General features: G+C 52.4%; 1 protein-coding gene across 1 annotated transcript in view; it reads right to left on the minus strand.

The window, feature by feature from the left end:
- Positions 1 to 17,872, minus strand: part of QSOX1 (quiescin sulfhydryl oxidase 1) — a 35,281-nt gene extending 17,409 nt beyond the window's left edge. The window contains exons 1-4 of the mRNA XM_023248115.2: positions 17,293 to 17,872; positions 10,497 to 10,597; positions 2,304 to 2,349; positions 1,647 to 1,749 (exon numbers count right to left, since the gene is read on the minus strand). Coding sequence (XP_023103883.2) covers positions 1,647 to 1,749; positions 2,304 to 2,349; positions 10,497 to 10,597; positions 17,293 to 17,857 — 815 coding nt within the window. The 5' untranslated portion in view covers positions 17,858 to 17,872. The remainder of the gene's footprint in view (positions 1 to 1,646; positions 1,750 to 2,303; positions 2,350 to 10,496; positions 10,598 to 17,292) is intronic.
- Positions 17,873 to 21,770: the final 3,898 nt, after the last annotated feature.

Consider the following 21,770-nt stretch of genomic DNA (forward strand, 5'->3'; position numbering starts at 1 on the left):
TGTTATGATCACCCCAAATCAGAGAATTAAGCTCCAAACGGTTTTAGAAACTCAAAGTTTCAGCGGAAAATAATTGCACAAAAATGATGTTTCCTCATTCCAATTAAAGACGGCACATTGTCACACATGCTTAAGAGGCCAACACGTAAGAGGGCACTGGGAGACTGCATCTTTTTATCCCTAACCTGATGGCCTATTTCCCTCTACTGGATCCAATGACACATGTGGCATGACCACATCCAAATGGAACACACAAAATGGGGCCAACGCTGGAGCCCAGCCCAGTGACAATACAAAAGGATGTGCTAGAGAGGTGGGGGCTAGAGTGTACTCCAACGGGGGAATGAAAAGAGGAGCTGTGGACTCTGACAGCCTCTCAGACCCCTTCGCCAGACCTCCCTTCGGCTGGCAGAAGAGCAACATGGCGGCCAATACCCCCCAGCCCATCCATTCCCACTCAGACTTCTGGAAGAGGCAGCTCACCTTTCATCACACATCTCTGCCTCCTTCCTAAAGCTCTTTAGAAGGGCCACTTTGAGGGAGTTGGCAGGTGTGTCTGATTTGCTGCTTTTGAGATCCCTTGGGACTGAAAATGCACCATGAGGGATGTGTGTGCCTAAGACAGACACGGTCACTGGGAAATGTAAGTAAGGAACAGCCTGGCTGGCTGTTTCCTGGAGAGATGGAATCACGCTGTGCAGCCCCAAACCACACCTGACTAATGCTGGGTCCAGGATCTCTGTGTGGCCCTCTGGGAGGATGGACAATTGGGGAAGATTATAAAAAGTCACCGTGGGTTGACTGACGCTTAGAAGCACAATCTCTTGGCAGGGCTATGGCTTTGAAGAACATCATTAAAACAACGTGGAGGGCCTGGAGCACCAGCGCCTGTCTCACGAGGCCTTCTCAGCCCCTGGAACCTTCATTGTGCTCTAAGGCTGGGCTCCCTCCAGCAGTGCCTGCTGGTATTTGGATTTGTTCCTTCTTGGCAGGAGTCCCTGAGGTGGGCACTATCCGGTCTCAAGAGCTTATCTGGGAGGGCGGGACCCAGTGTCCTCAATTTACCCTCTGTGGGAGAGCTAAAGCAATACACTGTGTACCTGCCTCTCCTAGAACAGACAATCCTGGAAGCCTGCCTGGCAGGCAGATAAGGGCCACCAGCCACCATGCCTGATGCTCTGTGGCACAACAGTCACACGCCCCACCCCCCAGTCACAGCCGCTGCTCAGAAAGACAACCACTTTCCTTTTACAGGAAGGGTTCCCTTTTCTTCTGAGCCTATCTTCTTCCTCCCCCCCCGCCCACTCTCTCGGTGCCCCCTCCAGGTTAGATCATGTGAAAAGATCACGAGGACAGGTTATGAAAAGCAGCAGCAGGTATGACCTGGAGAACCCCTGCCCATCCCTTCCTTTCTGCCCGGCAAGACAGGCCTTTGCACCTGTCAGCCCCACGAAGCCAGGGCTGCTTGGGGAGGACTCCAGCAACAGGGTGCCTTCTACCAGCTGCTCCAGAGTGGCTCCAGCCTACAGAGGTGTGTGCCCCAAAGACACAGGCCTTCATTTCCCCTGCCCAGCTGTCCCCACTACCCTCTTGCTCCCAGGCCTGTGATCCTGGCCCACGCTGCACCAAATCTCCACCCTGAATACCTGGCAGGCTCCAGTGGGGGGCAGGCAGGGGGCCACGTGTCACTATGGGACTCGAGGGCGTCGATGAGCCTCTTCCGCAGCGTCTCCACATCAGCACCAGCCACTGGATGAAGACGGACATGGGTGGGGGGGGCATGAGGAGGGAAGGAGAATGAATCCCAGCACCCTTGTCGGCTTCACTGAAACAAAGGGCCCAGGGCACAGGCTAGTTCTGAGAGAAACAGAGCATGGCTCAGTCCTTAGCAGTGGGGGTGGGGTCTTCTTCTGTGGCCCTAAGTTATGCAAGGAGACCCATCTCTTAGGGGACAGGAAAGAGTCCTTCAGACCTGGGACCCATGAGGGTTTTCCCCGGAGGCTAGCTGGTCTGTCCCTCTGGATGCCAACCCCATTTTGACAGGAAGAGTTAGCCTGGATACACTGTGACCCTCCCCTCTTCCCAGGACCCTGAACGAGCCAAACCAGAAGGGTTTCTTCAGCCTCCTTTCCCTGAAGGCATCTTCCAGGCTGGCTGGGAAGGCCACACAAGAAAACACAAACTCCACTTTCACCTGGGAAACTCCTCACCCCGGAGACCCTGCCGGGCGCTCCTCACCTCAGTAGAAACCCAGCAGAAAGAAAAAGAGAAAGACCATGGACAACTGGACCCAGGACACCTACCTGGCAGTGCTGTTCCTGAGCCGTTCTTGGTGAAGGCCTTAAAGAACTGGAAGCAAACACACAGGCGAGAGTCAGTAACACACGGAGCTAAGACCACAACAGCGGTGCCAGATGGATCTGTGTCTAAGACCCTCTACTTACTCAAGGGGGTTAATTTGGGAAAGTTACTTAACTTCTGTGAGCCTCAGTTTCCTCATCTGTAAAGGAGAACAGGACGGTTTCTGCCCCTGGGGCTGGACACGGATTCCTGTCTTCCCCGTCTCCGTACCCAATCCCTACCCCCACAGCTCTGATGCACCCAGGGACGCACAGCACTAGAGGCAGACGGTCTCCCTAAGCACCGGCACCCAGTACACCGTGACTGGAAAATATCCACTGTATGGATGAAAGGATGAGGCAAACCCAACCGAGAAAACAAAGTCACATCATACTTCCCCCAGAAAATGTAAGCGACCCTCTGAGGCAGTCTGTCCTTAGAGGCTGGTGTCTGTCTGTCCACTGAGAACTCCCAGCCTGGCACAGCAGACACTCCACGAGGGGAGGGGTCTCCAGTTCAGGTCCTGTTGAAGGGTGGGCCCAAGCCCCTGAAGAAACAAGTCTTGTTACAGACAGGCCAATTTAATTCACCACTTCGTCTTCTTTTCCCATTTACGCGAATGACACTCCAGCCTCAGTGTGGAGCGAGAATGACCTCCTTGGGCAAGAGGACAGAGACAACAGAGGACAATTCCTCAGGATGTGGGCCTCTGTGTAAGTGGCAAGACCGCTGGCAGGGCTCTGGCCTGTGCTCTCCCGGGCTCAGGAGGGAACAAAGTTCAGTTGTCTTGACAGACAGACAGCTACCTAAAGGCCTGTGAGAGAGTCTGCTGGCCAGGAAGAGGCCTCTTCCTGAGGTCCTCCGGGGCCACCTGTAGCTTCCTTTGGGCCTCTGCCTGCAACAGTACGGCCATCCGGCCTTATTCCAAGCTGGTGGTTGAGTACGGGCCCTGCGGTCTACCAGACCTGGATTCTGCTACTCTTGCTGTGTGACCTTGGGCGATCCATTAGCCCCCCTCTCCCTTCTCATCTTTAAGATGAAATGACACCATCCACCTTGAAGATTTGCTGTGAGGAGTCAAAGATAACATATCTAAGTGCTTGTGTCTGATGCATACAGCAAGGAACCAATAAATGTTAACTGCATGATTATTACCGTCCCCTTCCCTTGTTCCACCTCTTAAACACTAGGAAACACTGACCAGCTAGCATTTGTTTATTCCAGCCATTTGTAGGCGGAAAACTAACAGGCCACCTGCCCACCCTCCCACACGAGGAACCACAAAGATGCAAAGAAGCCACCCACCTCTTCCCATCTACAACCTTCTCCTGTTCCCTCTGACCTCACCTGGCTCCTAACTCCTGCTGACTGGTTTATCCTCTTTCTAGACCATTAATATGAACTTTTATTCTAGGTGAAAACCATCCACAGATACACGCCACATATATTTATTTTTATTTTTCATTTTTAAATGTTTATTTTTGAGACAGACAGACAGAGAGACAGACTGTGAGTGGGGAAAAGGAAGACAGAGAGGGAGACAGAGAATCCGAAGCAGGCTCCAGGCTCTGAGCTGTCAGCACAGAGCCTGATGCGGGGCTTGAACTCATGAAATGTGAGATCATGACCTGAGCCAAAGCTGGACGCTTAACCGACTGAGCCACCCAGGCGCCCTGCCACATATATGTATGATAATGTTCTTTGCAGTTATTGAACAAATTCTGAGTGAAATTATACGTTATCCTAACACTTGTAAGAACAATCACAAAGTTCCTGAATTGCGATGGGATCGAGTAGAGAAAGCATGTTAAGGCATTTATGGACCGTCACTGCTACGGGTGTTATTTTCAGTCATGAGAAGCAGCGTGGCAACTTGTCTTCATCAACCACCAGGTCACCCAGGTCTGAGCAGGTGCTTTATTAAAAGGGGCTGGCATGTTACCTCCATCAAAAGGCACCCTCCCTGGACCCCAGCGGAGCCTTCTAAAGGCCCCGGCCATGGGCAGCAGGGAGTGAGACAGGAGCCCCAGCAAGACTGACCCAGGGGAATGCAGGGACCCAAGACACACCCCCAGGAAGACCTCCCACGTCCCTCCATGTGCCCCTGTGCTACTACACAGCCTTCCCTTCTGTCCTCAGATGCCCATCTACCTTCCAGAACAATGTCGCCACTGGGGCTCCAGCTCCCAACTTCATGCTCTTAGGAACTTTTTCCGATCAATTCATCTCTTTCCCCTTTTCTGCCAGCAACTTCCCTAAGCCTCCAAATAGACTCCAATCCTCCTAATTTTTCTTTTAAAAAAGGGCAGGAAGGGAAGTGGGATGAGAATAGAGAGACGCCCTCCTTCCTCCTCCAGTTACTGCATTTCCCGTTTTCCTAGCACTGCCAAATTTCCCAAAGCACGGTCCGCTCTCCCTCTCCGGCTGCCCCCTCACTTCACTCCCATGCTGTGGCCTGTGGCCTGTGCCCCCACTGCTCAGCTGACCCCTTTGGCCAATCCAATGACCTCTCCAGCGCCTCCTTGCTTCCTCTGCAGTGTCTGCTTTGCCCCCATGGCCAGGTTTTGCCATTTCTTTGTACCATATATTCCTGACATTCTCCTCGTTGGCCTTCACATTGCCATCTCCCTTGGTTTGCCTGACACCGACCAGGCCTTCTTCGCCACTTTCACAGCCTTCCCTTCACCCTTGTCCTAGCCTCGCCCTGGACTCCTCTCTCGTGTCCCCTGCCCCCACCATCTCCTGTACCCAGTCTCCAGCCATGCATCAGCTCTTGACACTCTTCTGTTTAAAAAGCCCTGGGAAAGGGGCACCTGGGTGGCTCAGTCTGTTAAGCGTCCGACTTCAGCTCAGGTCACGATCTCATGGTTTGTGAGTTCGAGCCCCGCATCGGGCTCTGTGCTGACAGCGCAGAGCCTGGAGCCTGCTTCGGATTCTGTGTCTCCCTCTCTCTCTGCCCCTTGCCTGCTCACACCCTGTCCCTCAAAAATAAACAAACATTAAAAAAAATTTTTTTTTTATAAAAAGCCCTGGGAGGCATCGTCAAAAACAAGGAGGTTAATCCATGCTTTTGGACAAAGGAGCAAATGAATGAGTGAATAAGCCTACTGTTTGCCTCCCTTGCCAATGTCATCTACTTGGTCTAAATGATTTGCAATCTGAACCCTCTGTCCAGGTCCTCACCTGTCCTAGACTTCCGTTTCCTCCTGGTGCCCTCCACCCAGGTGCTACCCCTCCCCCAACTCTCTAAGTCACCCCTCCCCCAACTTTTTTCTCCATTTATGTTGCTTATTTCACCCCATGCTCATCCTTCTCCCCCCATTATCCAGACCAGCACCTCATCCTCCCCCTAACCCCATCAGCCAGTCAGTGGACAAGTTCCGTGAATGTGACCTTTGTGATTCTTCACCAGTCATCTGGGCCAGTTGCCTTTGTCCAGACCAGGGCTTACCACCTATTTCCTGGCCTAATGCAACAGTCGTCACCTGTCCCTCTGTGAGCTCAGACATTTTCATCCACTCAATTTTTGCATTCTCCAACTCTGTTCCTCGTTGCCCCTTTGCTTAGTGGCACAGTTCCGGTCTGATCATGTCATTCTCCCGCAAATCTCTCCCTTGACTCCCCACTACCAACGAATAATGGCTAAACTCACTGGGTCCAAGGCCTTCTAGGACCTGACCCAAACTTACCTGCACTGTCCCCTTTCCCTACACTTCAGCTATGACAGGCCTGAAACCGGAACTTTCTCTGGACTGTAGAGGACTGTACTCTGGCACCTCTGCAAGCCCCACAGTGTCGAGAACATGGAAGTTCCCAGAAGGCATCTGTTCAGCTGAGCAGAGAACCTCTGCCCTTTGATCATCTTAAATGCTCATGTGAAAATCATATTAAAATCTAGTCAGGGCACATTTTTGTCCTCCTATTAAAATGCATCCTTCTTAAGTCAGCTGTTGGAGGAGGCGTGTGCCCTCCCCAAGGGAAACCACCACAACTCTTGGAACCAGGTAATTAAGATGTCAGCAGTGAGTTTTCTTTTTTCCAGGAGCAGTCGGCACCGGTCCCTTTCCTCCCGCCACTTCACGCAGGACCCTTCCCCAACTCTGCGCCCCTGGAAGACCTCCACATCTCCCCAAAGGCAGGAGACCAAGGGGCAGCAGGTGGGTCTTTACCCATCTGTCAAGAAGCAACACCAATATCAAGGAGTAACTGCCTTTCTAGGGGTCAAATAAGGCCGAATGGAAAGTACACTTTCCAGTGGTGACCATCGATAACATTGGATCCAAGCTTTTAAGGCAAGTTTCAAGGAAAATGACCCGGTCTCCAAATATCTTACAGTGATCCCAGGAGGATCCATATGCCTAACCACTGCTATGTTGGGGCCTGACTGTGGGGCCACAAGAGAGCAGGTGACTGCTGACTGGGGGCTCATATCCTTCTTCCTGAGAGAGCCAGGAGTCCCCCTCCCTGACACCCCACCCTCTTGCAAGTGCCACATAAGGTAACAGCCAGCCTCTGTGCCCCTACAGGCTGTCCACACTCCCAGCCTTGAACTCAGGGACCTGCCATTCCTGGGCCCCACCACCGTGCCTCAGCCCTGCCCAGGAGCCTCTGCTCCAGCCAGACCAGTCTTCTCAACATGTCACACGGTTCTGCCCACACAGGGCCTCTGCTCTTACCTCCTCCTCTGCCCGCATTCCTCTTCTCCCAGCCAAAGCCCACACGTCCTTCAATACCAAGTGGAAGTCCCCTTCTTCCGTGAAACCTCTCTGATGTGTTAGGGAGAGGGTTCAGGGAGCCCAGGCGATTCCTCTGGCGTTCACTGCCCACTACCTAGCTGCTGAGCTCTCTGTGTCTCCCCCACAATGGTGAGCACAGCGCAGTGCGCCCGGCAAACATTCACTCAAGGGCTGCTGATGGAAGGACTGCCTTAAATGCAGCGCCCACAGGGGAGCCATCGTGAGCTCCACGGGATGATTTAGGAAGGAGGCCGGACAATGGGAAGGAAGCCAAGTAACATTTACTGAACTCCACGTGATACTCCACAATGCTGTGGCACTCTCACGTGTAAGACCTCACTTCACGCTCAGCCACAGTCCTATTAGGTGGAGATATTAGCATCCCAGTTTTTACAGACAAGGAAAATGAGGCCTGTTGCTGAGGCATGGTTAAACAACGTTCTGAGTCATATATAGTAACCAGTGAAACCAGGATCTGAACCCACGTGAAGTATCTCCTCAGAATCTTGCAAAGGGGAGACTTCTGTCCTCTTCCACCCCAATGCTGATGCTCTCTGTAATCTTGCCCCAGCTGGGCTTCTGGCTACAAGGGGTCCTGATGGAATATCCCCTGACAGCACTATTGTGGCCCGTGGCAGAGCCCCTCCCCACTAGATTGAGCCTCTAGGTCTCCAAGTGCCAGCCAGAACCTGTTGCCAACTAGTCCCTCCCTCCCCCACACCTTTGTTTTCTTCCAGCTGGGCTCCAGCTCCAGTCTGACGGGCACCTGACACAGCCAGCTGGCCCTGCAGGGCCAGATGTTTGCTACACAGGCTGGGCTAGTGGAAGCTCACTGTTTGCTAATGGTGACAAAAGGGATAGGAGGCAGAAGAAAGGGACAATGATACATGTAACTGGGGGTGGCCAGACTCTTGTGTGGGTCTGCCTCCATCACACCAGCAACACTCTCCCTTGCCCTGTGCGACAGGAGTTCTCACAGGCTCTAGAGGCAGGAGTGTGGACAGGTCCAGCCCCGGGGGGGGGGGGGGGCAGCAGACAGGGCATCAGGGCTATCTCTCTGGCCTCCCTGTACAGCCAGGCTGACCTCTAGCCTCTGCTCTGCTCTCTAGGGAGTCCAGACACGATGCCCACAGGCACGCCAGACTCTGAATGGGCTAGAATTTCTGGAGATCTGGAATTTTCCAAAACTTTGAAGCAGCGAAGTAGTAAGATGGAACATCAGTTTAGCAAATCACAGCTAGGAGTTAAAAAAAAATAATAAATGGAACAAAAATAGTAGCATGCACTGCATTTAGGAAGAATAAATACTGTTTTATGAAACTTTTGTTTTAGTGATCACATACAAATCAACTTCTGGATGTCACTGGAAAATGTTATATATCTTACTGTAGGTCACAGTAAAAAGGTTTGAAAGCCAGTGCCTTAGAGCAGAGACCCATCGGAAGCTAGAACCACCTGCCCCCTCCAGGGCCAGAGTCCTGACGACAGGACACTGAGTGTCTCTCCCTGCTGAAACTGAACTGCCAGGCCCAGCCAGGCACTGCCCGTGTGAAGGCTGGGAAAGGTCAAGACGACCAGCGTGGGGCCTTCTCTCCCAGCTCCCCTCCCACAGCCAGCTGGGCGGTGCAGGAGATGATTAATCTCTTGAGGTATTTGGGCTGCGTGTGCTGCGTGACACAGGCAGGCCAGGCGCTGGGAGCTATGGGGGACCTCCCGACTGCCTGAGCTGCCTCCCTCACACCCACTGAGCCCCAGCCTCTCCTGGGCAGAAACACAAAGCCCCAGGTGCCAGGTCCCACAGAACCCTGCCAGGACATCCCGACGCGGCCCTGGCACCAATGCCAATCCCTTTCCCAGGGGCTGAGCAGGGGCTGGACCCCTGTGGCCAGTATTCACTGACAGAAGTGTCAGCCTGTGAATGAGGACTCTTCCAGCCACGGTGGTCTTCCCACAGCGTTCCACACTGGGCTGCTTACCCTGGCTCAGCAAAAGGAACAGAGATCCCTGTACAGTAATTCTGAGTATTTTCAGTTACATATTTCAGGACAAGGATAAAGCAGTGGCCCTGCCAGGGAGGTCTTTAACTTGAAAGGGATGACTGATAGGCAATCTCTTTACTGCCACCTCTAAACGATATGGCAGGAGGTGTTGGCTCACCACGCTGTTCCCCAGACAGGCCTAGCCTCAGCTACACCTGGGGTTTAGGCCTGACCCCAAATGGTAACAAGAGTGTAGGAGGGAGCTCGCTGGGGCTGTGGAAACCCTGAACCTAGCAGGATTCCAATGGGTGTGAGGAACAGAAAGGTCACATGGAGGTCGAGCTGGACATTCTTGCTGGAGTCCGGAGCCTTGTTTTCCAGACAAATTCTCTTGGAATCATTAGGCTGAGATATGGCTGGTGGGTCGGCCTGCAACTTGAGGCCCCTGTGTTCAGATATCTTGTTCTAAGGACAATGCTTAGCATTTTAACCTTCAGAGGCCTTTCCTGATTATTCTTAGTGGTTATAGAAGAAATGCTTTTCTAGATGCCATTCTGGTAGAAGGAGGCTTACTATTTATAGCTGGAGGTAGGGAGAGAGATTCTGATTCTTTCAATTGGAAGCAAACTAATTGGATTACAGCCGGGGCTGAGCCCTGGGCACTAAGTATAACGGCACAACCTTGCTGTTCTGGGCTTTCCAGAACCTCCTACTTGAGAGCCTTGGAAGTTGTTCAGATGTTAATTAAGCTGCTGCTGCCCCACAGTGGGCAGGTTGCCAGGCAAGGCCTCACTGGAGAGCTCGCGCTACTTTCAGCCAGAGCTGGGGTGACAGAGCCCTCATGTGCTGGGTGTGATGGCTCCCATGATGGGGACCCCTGCTGTCTGAGGCATCAGCATTTGACCAGGGAGTGAGGCTACCCGGGCAGGTCACTTCTGAGCTACTTGTCTCAAGGCACTTGCCTGATGAGGATGAAGCTTGCTGGTATTTTCTAGAGGATCATCAGGCCCCCTGAGTCTGATCTTGCCCATGGATGGGTCAGAGCCTGAATCGGGTTTTACAGGGTTGGATCAGACCTCTAAGGCTGGGAGGTCGGGAGGGAGAGGAATTGGAAAGAGGATCCCGGGGGCTGAGGGTTCTCACCAGCCTAGGCGATAACTACCTCACAGCTCAAATCAGAGCAGCTGAAATCGGCCCCTCCCCTCCTTATAAAGGGAAGAACTGGCCAGACGAAACGAACCTCCTGATCACATCCCTTTCCGCCTCTACGACAGGTGTCTCATCAAGCACAGGAACAGTGCTCCAGAGGCCATGACTTAAGCGGATGGAGGCCAGAGGCATCAGAGGCCACCACGGAGCTCAGATGCCAGGGCAGCACCGGGCAGCAGTGGGCAACATGCACCGCCAGTGCCATGCCCTCTCTCCCCTCCCTGTCACGCACCCTCACGGTCGGGAAGCCAGGGATGTTGAAGTCTCTGCAGACTTCGCTGTTGGTCTCCTCAGCACAGTCCAGCGCGGCGAGATTCAGTGCTGGCCTCCAGTCTGCAAGGGGAAGCAAAGAAATCAGGTGAAGTAAGAGGGACCGGGACCTCCGCCTGCTTATCCCCAAAGTGCAACATTCCACCCTCACCAACGCCCAGAGTACCTGCCCCTAAGGCTCTCATGAGAAAAGGTCACCCCTTCCTCGGGAGGGGTCTCTGAAATGTCTGGTTATCCTGCACTTGGCCCGTGCTTAGGACATGGGTAAACAGCTCAGGCAACACTGTCCTGTAATGGTATCTGTGTTCCTCCGTTTTCTGCGGTGGGGGAGGGGCACAGAGGCTGCGGGGGATGACAAAAAATGTGAGATGATCTTGAACGCCCTGGGACCAAGCCCTGGCACTGCCTCTGTCCCTGCCGCCCTCTGGAGAGCATCCATTCCAGAAGGGCGAAGAACATGCCTCAGGAGCTTTAGAATTCCCCAGTGGACGCTGAGTGAAGGCTTCTGCGGCCAGAGGTCCTGGCTGTCGGCCCAGCTTGGCTTGCATGGGCGGTACACGGGGTGGTGAGGACCAGCTCCCCCGCTGGACAGGGAGGCAGGAAACCCAGGGGAGGGAGGGAAAGGCACCTGGAGTCCAGGAACCGCAGGAAAAGAAGCCTGAGGCCAGAGTCTGGAAAGGTTAACAGCTCCCAAGCTGCCTGGGCACCCTGCTCCTTCAACAGGCCCCAGGCTGCAAGTCCCCCCTCCGCTCAAACTCACCGGCAGAGAAAATAATGGCCCCATTCTGGGCCATAGCCCAGGATCTGTGAAACAGCAAACAAACTTCTCTACCAGGCAGGCCCCCGAGCTCTGGTTCCAGGTCGGGTCCCCCTGCTAAGGTTCCACGTTACACTGAGGCTGCTTCGGCTGGAGGCCAAGATACACACACACGTGAGGCCACACAGCCGTGAGGTGGCGATGGACTGGTGCCTGCCACATGGCGCAGAGCTCTAACGGGATTTGGACACACGGGAGACCAGCCCCGGGGACCAAGCACAGGCTTCGCCGGAAGGGCAGAAATTGAGTGGAAGCCTATCAGTCAGCTGACAGGGGCCTGTGTGAGCAATAAGCTCAGGGCCCTGCTCGTGTCTCCGTGACAGTCACAAGCCTGTCCGCCCCAAGTGCTTCTTCATGTGTGCAACCTCACTGCCCAGCTTCCCCATTGTCCTCAGTGAGCACTGACAGCATTACACGGCATTGCAGGATCAGCCCTGGCTCTCAGCAGCTCCAGGGCCGGAACCACTGCTCTCTGCTCTCTGCCTCAGTCTAGCAGGCCCAGGCAGAGGGCGAGCTTAAAGCCAGCCACCTGTGAAGGAGAGCAGAGCTGCCCAGGTACAGGGTTTTGTCCTGGAGCACAGATGAGAGCACCCCAGGCCTCCCTCCTATGGCTCCTTCCTTGCCCAAGGGAGTCCCAGGGAGAGTGGGAAGCACAGGTCGCCTCCTGTGGCCATCTGGCACACTCAAGGCTTGGCGCCTTCTGTTCTGCATCTCAGGCTCTGCTCACCTTGTGTGGGGAGACTTGGCTACTCCCAAAGGAGTAAGCCAATTAGACAAGAACATGAAAGAGAAGCACTTCCGTGTCCTTCCACCGGTGAGGGCCCCTGGCGGGGGTCTCACAAAGTCACCTGGCAGGGTGACCAAGCACTGAAGGCCTCAACGGCTCCCCTCTTCTCCAAGAGTACAGGCCACCATCCATTGGGCCAGAGTCAGTGTCCACTGCCCCTGGGACCCGAAGACTGAAGGGACAGGGAGGGGAGAGAACAGAAAGCTGGTGCTCAGTGAGCGCCTACGACACACCCTGTCTCCACCACGGCCACTGGAGGGGGCATCACTCCCCCCACTTTACAAATGAGGCAAGCAACTGAGGCCTCCAAGTTGTCCAAAGGCTACCCGACTCAAACCCACTTCCCTTCCCTTTCCACCTCACCAGGGTCAGGATATCACCCTTCTGTTTTTGCTCTTGGCTCTGATCACAACCTTGAGAGAATGTAAACACAATGCTGTCTTCAAATAGCATAAATTCTTTAACTCAAACATTCAGTCGCTTTCATAGACTCTCCTCTTAGATGATGATATCACATGTACAGAGTTTATGAAGAGATCATTGTGTGCCTAATTTATCTAGTTAATGTGCAACTACCACTGTGAGACAAAGATCAGAGAACTGTGCCCAAGGCACACATGAATCAATGGTAGATCTGGGATCTGAACCCAGGATTTGAGCTTCTCTTCTGGTCTCAAGAGGGCCCAAGACAGAACAGAGAGCTGCTCTGTTGGCTTGGCAACCAGAAAACCCAGGGAGTGGGGTGGAGGGGGGTGTTAGTAGTAGAGACAGGGGGGAAAGGTGATGCCTGGGAGTTCTCAGCCCCTTGCTCTTGATCAGGCCTTTGACTCCTTCTCTTTATACCTTGATTCTCCTTCCCCCCATGAAATGGAACCCGAGCCTCTTCAGCCACAGGGGGAAGTGGAGGGGTAGGCTGAGGCCAGTCAGGTGCCGAGAGTGTCAGCTAAGGAAGGTTTCTCAGGAATATCAATGTCAATACCTTAATGAGCCATAATGACATATAAAGATCTGGTTTGATACACTCATCATTCTAGTAACAGTCCAAGAAACAGGGTGCTGTTATCTGGGTGCTCCACTGGTAATGCAAAGCTGCATTTAAGTAAAGTGCACTCCTGTCAAAGAGGAAGAGAACTGGGCGAGGGAGGCTTTTTAAAGTGTCAGGTGACTTAAACACTGCAATCTGCAGGCCTAACACCTAACATTAGCAGTTATCAGACCAGCCCCGCTCCTGGGGAGAAAAAAGTTTCCTAGTGCGATTACTGCCCTGGCGAAGTAATTTCTCTATTAACAGAGTAAATGAGCAAATGTAGAAGGGAAGGATGGGGACACAAGCATAACTAGGACAGCTATGGTCTCTGAGGTGGTGAGTGAAGAGACACCCATAGTAAGGGGGGTCATGGGCTCCTTCTGGAGTGCTAGGCAGTATCCCCACCCCCACTCACCAGTCCAGGAAGGGGCATGGACCCAGAGTCACATGTCTTGATTATGGCTATAAGTGGCCAAAGCACCAAGAGCTGCACATGTTTTCTTTCTGGGCCTCCCGGGTCAAATGGGGGCCAGGGTGGATGGTCTCTCCTCTCCTTTCCAGCTCCAACAGCTGTTCAAGTGCTTAATGGCAAACTCTCACCAAGAAAAATGGCCTTAGTTCTTTGCGTGTTAAGCAAGCCACTATTAAGGCAGAGGCCAGACCCACCCAAACCACCAAGAGCCAGTCAAGTCGAGTAGTCAGAACTGGACCCCTATCCAACTCTCCAGGAGTCCTCCTGACAAGGAGTTAGCCAGTGCCATGCTGTCTCCACCACACCCCTGCCTCCTTGTTGCAGACTTCTGGGCAGTGAGGTCATGGGATAGACCAAATGCCTTCCCTAGCCCTCACACCTGGCTGACACTCCAGGTCTAAGTCCAGAAGAGCCACAGCACCAGCAGAAGGCCCAATCACTACATTCTCACTTGGAATCCCATGAGGCTCATGCCATCAGCCTGGATGAGTGTTCAGCAGGCTCCTTCCCTGTGCCAGACTCTGCACTAAGGCATCACAGGGGTACAAGTAAGAGAGGTGGTCTACACCATGGAAAAAAAAAAAAAAAGAGGCAAACCAATGCTGTTCAGCGTCACTCAAACATCCATGCCTTATAAATGTCATTTCCATGGCTTTGCAGAGGCCATTTTCCCACCTGTACCCTCCCTCCTTCACCCACTTCTCCACCTGCCTGGGCTCGAGAGAGAGAGAGATGGGCTCACGAACCTCCTCCAGCATCTGTACTATCTTGGGCAAGTTACTTAATCTGTTAAAAACAAAATACAATCGACTGCTCCAATATTTTCTCATAAAGATTATATGTAATAGTGGCCCTTAGCAAAGTGCCTGGCATAAGGCAAGTGCGTAAACTGCTTAAACGATGGCCTTTGGTGACCAGATTAGCCTCCTGTGACTTCCCCCTTCCCTCAATTCCTACAAGAAATGGCTGAGCCACTCTTTTGTCCCTTTTCAAACACAGCTTCTTACTGTGGCCAATTCTCCTGCTGTGTGTAGCTCACTTCCCAAACCCAAACTGCAATGTAAACAATGCTTTGCACACAGAGGTCACTCAACAAATATTTACTCATTGATTAGCCAGTGAAGAGTAATGAAGACTTAAAATGAATGCAATCAATTTCCCAAACATATGGTGACACAATAAGAGCTGCTCCTGAATAGAAAGGGATGAGCCAGATCTTTCGAAGCCAGTGTGCTAGTCCGTGGCAATGACTGCCCCAGAGAACCTATCCTACAAGTCACTGAACAAATGAGCCCGAGCCAGTCAGATGAAATGCCTGAGGCCAGCTGGGCCAGGTTGCAAATTTTTTCTCTCCCCCCCATGGCCTTCCACACTCTCACTCCTTCTACCCCAGATACTCATCCCATTGGCAGAAGGCAGGGGCCACACTCCCACAGGTCCATGATGGTGTCTGAGCCTTCTGCTGGCCCACAACCATTTTCTCAAGGAACCTCAGGTATACAGAGGTGATGTGAAAATAGCCCTGGCTTCCCAGCAGGGCCTCCCCCCTTGGACTGGAGTAGGGGCATTCTCTATCACTGCAGGCTGACACCAGATTCGGCCACTGCTATCCTCCCACAGGATCTTGTTAAGGGGGCTGACCCATCCCCGTGGCTCATGAGAGACCTCCGGTTCCCACCTCAATTTCCCACTTCCCATGACTGATTCATCTCCTCAGACTTCAAGGCTTTCATTTTCCTTCCTCAGATTAAGTTATGATTGGTGTTTTTTAGGGGGAGGCTGTCCTTCTGTGCACTAGGGAAAGACCCCTTTTGGAAGCGGCAACCCTCATCCAGGAGTAAGCTGGGTCAGTGTCTGACTATGCAATTCATTGGAAAACCCTGGGTCGCAAGAGGCCAAACATATGAGTCAGCTGGAAGCTAACCCTTCCCTCCAACGTTCTTAAGATAGAACAATCTTCTAGGTTGGGTTCATCTGCGACCATTAAAGACCTCTCACGGCCTCAAGATGGAAACTGATCTGGGGATTTTTATGATTTTCAGGCCCTCAATGTCCCCTGAGGTGTTCCGGCTGCATGTTCAACATTCTTCTTCCTCCCTCCTGCCCTGACCAGATGTGTTGACATCACCGAAACAGTGTGAAGAGCTGCTGAGAAATGGCTCATTCCGGTGATGGGACCAGAGAGGCATGCAGACACGCGTCTACATGTACACTGGAGGTAAAACAGTTTATCGGTTTTGTCAAAAATAACATTCTGGGACCATATGGCTAACAGGTGCACGCATCTTTCCAGCTCGCCACTTCAGTCGCCACCATGCAAGCTGCTCAAGGTGAGTGGTGGCCTCGGTTTGAAAACCAACACCTACAAATGCACTGTTCCGCCACGAATGGCTGAGTTTATCAAGAAATAACAACAGCACAACGAGGAAACAACGGTTCCAGTTCTCTTTCTAGAAAGAGGCCTATTCCCCAAGATGCCCTCAGTCAGTGACCATTTCCAGTCCGGGGCCCTGCGAGGGCCCTAGCACCACAATCAGGAAGTAGCTCCATTCGGAGGCAGCAAATCAGAAGCCAATCACTATCGCCCCACCCACCAAACACCTACTACCTGGGTGAGGCAGACGTGTGAACCCACAGAGATCTTTAAACTGTGGAAAGGAAATCGAGATAGTGCATGTTATGTACTTACCCAGGGAGGTGTCAGACATACAGTAAGCACTCAGTACATATTACTATTATGACCATATTTTTTCAGTTCTAGTCTTAAGTTTTAAAAAAAATTTACCATTTCTGCAACAGAGCACGCCTTTAAATCTCTACACATTTAGTGGTCTTGTTCTCTCTCTACCCCTCAGGCTGTCAGTAAATGAATGGTGTGTATCACAATTGAGGGACTCTTAGACTCAAGGAAATATGGTCAGGCCAGAGAACAAGAACGTGGAGCAAGGGCCAAACACATACGGAGAGGCTGTCTTCAGTGGGGCCTCTGGGTTCCTTTGGTTAAAGCAAAAGGGTGTGGAAGGATTCATGGCCAAGGGGAAGAGAGAGAAGGATGTGGCCCAGAAGCTAATTAACTGGAGGCAGCAGGTCAGGAGAGGCCTGGAACCCAGGCAGGAAAACGCTGTCTCCAAAGTAGAGCTAAAAAAAGAAGTCTAAGTAGCAGCTGGGTCAACTAGCCAAGGGGTTGTTGGGGCGGGAGACGGAATGTCAGTTCCTTTTGTCCTTAGTACCGATCCCACAGCAGCGGAAGAACTCCGTAGGAAGGTGAGACGGGTCCCTGGGCGAGAGGAAGGGGACTGCCACAGGCGACTGTAGAAGAGGCGGTAAGGTGTCAGCCTAGCAATCGGAGGAACAAAGGACCCCGGCGCAGGGATGGGGGCAGTAAGCCGGTAGAAGACGGGCAGAAAAGCAGAGCAGGTGCGAGGGCCCAGGCCGCCGGGAGGGGAGAGAAGCTCGTCACACCTGCCAAGGGGAGAGAGGAGGCGCGGGAGCCAAAAATGGAGCCGAGGGCTGGAAACCGGGGAGAAGTGCAAAGCGGCCGAGAGAAAGAGGTGGGCGAGGCGATGGGCCGGTGGGAGAGGCTCTCGGCCCGACAGGTGGAGGGGGTCGGCCGGGGTGGGGGATGGCGCGAGAGGCCCTCCGGCCCGCCTCTCACCTTTGACGTCGTTGGCCAGCGCCTTCCACGTCGGGGCGAAGGCGATGCAGTGGCCGCACCAGGAGGCGAAGAACTCCACGGCCCAGGCGCTGCGGGAGCCCAGCACGGCGCCGCGTACCGTATCCGCCTGCAGCAGCGTCAGCGGGTCGGAGGACGAGTAGAGCGCGGAGCGCGGGGCCGCGCCGGCGCCGGCCACCGCCAGCAGCAGCAGCAGCAGCGACGGCGGCGGCCCTGAGCGGCGGCCGCACCAGCCCATCCTCCGAGGCGGCGCCCACCACTGCGCACCAGTTTCGGACGAGTCGGCGCCCGGCCGCTCCGCCGCTCCTCCGGCGTCCGTCGGGGGGAGGAGCCACGAGGCCCCGCCCACTCGGCCCGGCCCCGCCTCTTTCTCCGCCCCGTGGTCCGCCGAGGCCTCGGAGTCAGCGCTAGAGCGTTGGGCGGCAGGGGGCGGGGAGCGCAACCCCGGCCCTGGAGCCCCCCACTCCAGCCCTTCATGAGAGGGGCGTTTGCTCTGCAGAGGCCCCGACCGGTGTTCCGGTCGCTGTTGGGGACTCGAGGAGGTCATTTGGCTTCTCACGAGCCTCGTATCTAACGGAAAAGGAGTAAATTAGAATAGATTGGATCGATTTACGCTGTACCAAGAAAGTTCTGGGGATCCCTCCACGCAATAAGACATATGAGTTAGAAGCAGGTGAGAGAGAAGAGGGAGGTCTCTGAGTCTGTGATCATCATGACCCCACAAGGATGAGATGTGCCCACACCCCTGAGGTCTGTGACCATCCAAGGGAAACCGTATTTGAGGGCTTTCTAGTCATGGATGAGAAGCCCCCTCTCCACACTAAGCTGGGCTGGATTGGCGTGGCCATTGCAGTGGAATCAGTGTATCCTCAGCACACAGGTCTGGCCACCCTGGTAAGGTCATGAGGGGATTCCTCCAGTGGACCCCCACATCTAATTCCCCAGCCTACTAGAAGCCCTCTGTACTCAAGTGTCCCTCTCAAAAGTAACCCTCTAACTAATTTTGTGTCTGTGTGTAAAAGGTGTTAATGGTTTATTTATTTCCCTGGTCGCATTTGTAGCCCCTAGACTGAGTTATTTTACAGGGAGAGAGAGCTCCTGGGAGGGTTGTCACACATCATCTTTTTCCTTTGTGTTTGTGGGCTAGCTCACTCATCTGTGAGCCATCTGGGACTGGACTCATTATTCATTTAACATTTATTGAGTGGTTTCTTTGTGCCAGACACTGCTCTAGGTACTAAGAATAAGACAGTAAACAAAACTGAGATTCTGCAGTCATGGGCTTACATTCTAGTGAGGATAGGGATAGAGAGATGATACACAAGTAAATGTAGATGTGATGGTGACAAATGCTATGAAGAACTAGGGTAGAAATAGAGTGACAGAGGAAGTGCTATTTTATTTTAGACAGCGTGGTCGGGGATGGGCCTACCCCTAATATTTACAGGGCCATGGTCAACGGCACAAATGGAGGCCCACATACCGTATGTGTATGTACTGAAAAAGTACAAACCAAGTTAAACTGGTATGTAAAATTCATATCCTTTCATTGTGACAAGTATACCTTCATCATAATCTGGAAGGCCAAATTTAAGTTTAGAATTCTTGGACTCCTCCAAGATGTGCACTAGAATGGGGTGGCTTAGGTGGTAACCGGTCCCTGGCCCTCGATCTTCCTCCTATTCTTCCTCCTCCTACTCTTTGCACTCCAGCTCTGTCCCATACTTCAAGGGGCCATGTACCCACACTATCATATCTGGGTCTGCACATCCACACCTCCTACAAATAGCTGTTCCTTGGCTCCTCCAAAGGACGGAAAGGTCAACACAGTCTCTAGAAGCTGGCCTTGTGCTATTGGGACAAAGAATTCTAGGGTCTCAGGTACGCACAATATTGTCTAAGAAGGGGTGACGAGCAGAAGCTTTGGGTGGGCACATCCCCATGGCGCATGGCCTTCTTGCTCTGTGGAAAGGCGTGTGGTTAGAAGAGGCCAGAGAGGGGTGCCTGGGTGGCTCAGTTGGTTGAGTGTCAGACTTCAGCTCACGTCATGATCTCCTGGCTTGTGGGTTTGAGCCCTGCATCAGGCTCTGTGCTGACAGCTCAGAGCCTGGAGCCTGCTTCAGATTCTGTGTTTCTGTCTCTTTCTCTGCCCCTCCCCTGCTTTTGCTCTGTCTCTGTCTCTGTCTCTGTCTCTCTCTCTCTCTCTGAAAAATAAATAAACATTTAAAAAGAAAGAAAGAAAAAGAAGTGGGCCAGAGAGCTCAGAACCCAGGTAGGGGCTTTTCTTGTCCCAGTCTTTTTTTTTTTTTCTTATGTTTACTTATTTTTGACAGTGAGAGTGGGGCAGAGAGAGGGGGAGACAGAGGATCCAAAGCCAGCTCCACACTGACAGTAGAGAGCCCTATGCAGGGCTTGAACTCACGAGCTGTGAGATCATGAACTGAGCTGAAGTTGGAAGCTTAACTGAGCCACCCAGGCACCTCTTGCCCCAGTCTTAAGACAGTCTTAATGAGGTAACATTTGAGCCAAATGAAGTAGGAGAGGGACCTTGTGGCAATCTGGGATAAAAGCATTCCAGGCAGAGATCTGGATGTTAGGGCTTTTGCTCCTTTCCTGTATTCATAGTCTCAATGCCCAGAGTCTTGAACTGCATAAAGAAATTATATATTGACCGCTTGGAGTGTTAGTACCTCCCCAAACTCCCACAGCCAATTCCAGATGCTGAGCGCTCCTCCCTGCCTGCCGATCCCTGAACAGCTTTTGCTACCCCACTTCCCTCACTCCGAGCAGCCATTAGGACCAGTTGTGGCCCAGGGTCATCAGGATAGAGTCCTAATAGTCTTTTGATTCCTGGGGTTGGAAGTATTCCAGTGGTTGGATTGGGTGCCAGTAAAAGTCAAGTGCCTTTAAGTGTGTCTACTGTTAAACAGTGCTGTAGTTATCTTCCCCCAGAGGCCTGAGAATTAAGGAGACAATGTCTGCTGAACATGCTGAGCACCTGTGAGAGACACCGCAGATGAATACACAAAGATTTGCTTGTTCACGTATCTGTTTCAGAGCATCAGAAATGGAAAAGAACCCAAACAATTTGAATGAAGTAGAGAAAGTTGCTTGGCAATGGGGTCAAAGAAGTTAGGAGTGAGAGCTGTCATATCTAGGGCTTCAATATCTCAGAATAGGGATTTCCAACTTTTTCACGTCTTGGAAGCCTGTGTTCAAACAGAATCTTGAAAGGAAACTTAAACAGACAAAAAAGCAAGCTAAAGGGTGTGACCTAGAGTGATAACCACTTTCTGTGGTCTGTGGGGCTTCTTGGGAGCCCTGGGGCTCTCCAGACCACCGTCTGAAAACCACTGGTCTAGAATTGAAAGCAGAAAACATAAGAATCAACTTGTCCTGGCTGCCCTTCCAGAAGCTTCCTGGGATAAAAAGATGGCAAAGAAGGAGATCTACTCAGGAGTGGGGTATGGAGGGGGGAGGGGAAAGAGGAGGAAAACACTGAAAGTGGGGGGACTTAGGAATTCCTACCCAGGTCCCCTGCTCCCCTTCCTACATACAAGCTGTAGGAAAGTGAGCCAAAGGAACCAGATGAGAGAGTATAATAATAGTATTAGATAATACTTTGCACCTGCTGTTCTAAACACTTAAGGACGTTACTCATTTAATCCTCACACCAATTCTATGAGGTTGATCGTATTATTATCCCATTTATACAGATGAGGAGACTGAGGTAGAAGGAGCCCTGTTGACTTTCCCCCTTGTGAATCATTCATGTATTATGCATGAATAAAAGAGAGGGAATTTGGGAGTCTGTCAACCAAAATAAGACAGATGGTCAGAGGAATGCAGCTTACATACAAATACAGATAATTATGGTGAGCAACAGGATTGTGTTTGGTAAAACATGTCACCCGGTAGCCGACCATTAGATGACTTCCCACTCACTCATTTGCACCGAGCATGAGAAAGGGTGTGTGCAGCTAGCTAGAAGGCAACTGCCTAGCAGCCAAGGGACCTTTGCTTTGTCCCTTCAAGACTCACCTCTTGGTCTTACAGATGAACTTTTCAATAGCCAGGGCTGGTTAGAATACCAATTCTGAAAGCGGAGAGAGAGGTATAAGATTCTGTGTCGTTTAGGTACGGCAGGAAAGAGAAAGCACATTCGAAGGGTTCATTAATGGGAGGACTGTCTACAGAGGTGGGTGAAGGGAACTGACAAGAGCTGTGAGGTCCTTTGTGACTAACAACGGCAAGAAATCTTTTTAGTGCCCCTCCACTGGGGGAGATAAGGTGAAGGAACTTTGTGAGGAAAACCTGTGGGAGCTGGGGTCAAGGAAGAGGGGCCACCCAACCACAGCTGTAATTGCAAAATGCCACCACTGCCAGGAACACAGGGAAGTGTGGGGGAGAGCAGTGAGGCACCCGGAGAGTCTCACCTCTACTGCCTCTTTCTCTTCTAG

The sequence above is a fragment of the Felis catus genome, chromosome F1 (genome assembly GCF_018350175.1).
Source record: "Felis catus isolate Fca126 chromosome F1, F.catus_Fca126_mat1.0, whole genome shotgun sequence".
NCBI classification, from domain to species: Eukaryota; Metazoa; Chordata; class Mammalia; order Carnivora; family Felidae; genus Felis; species Felis catus.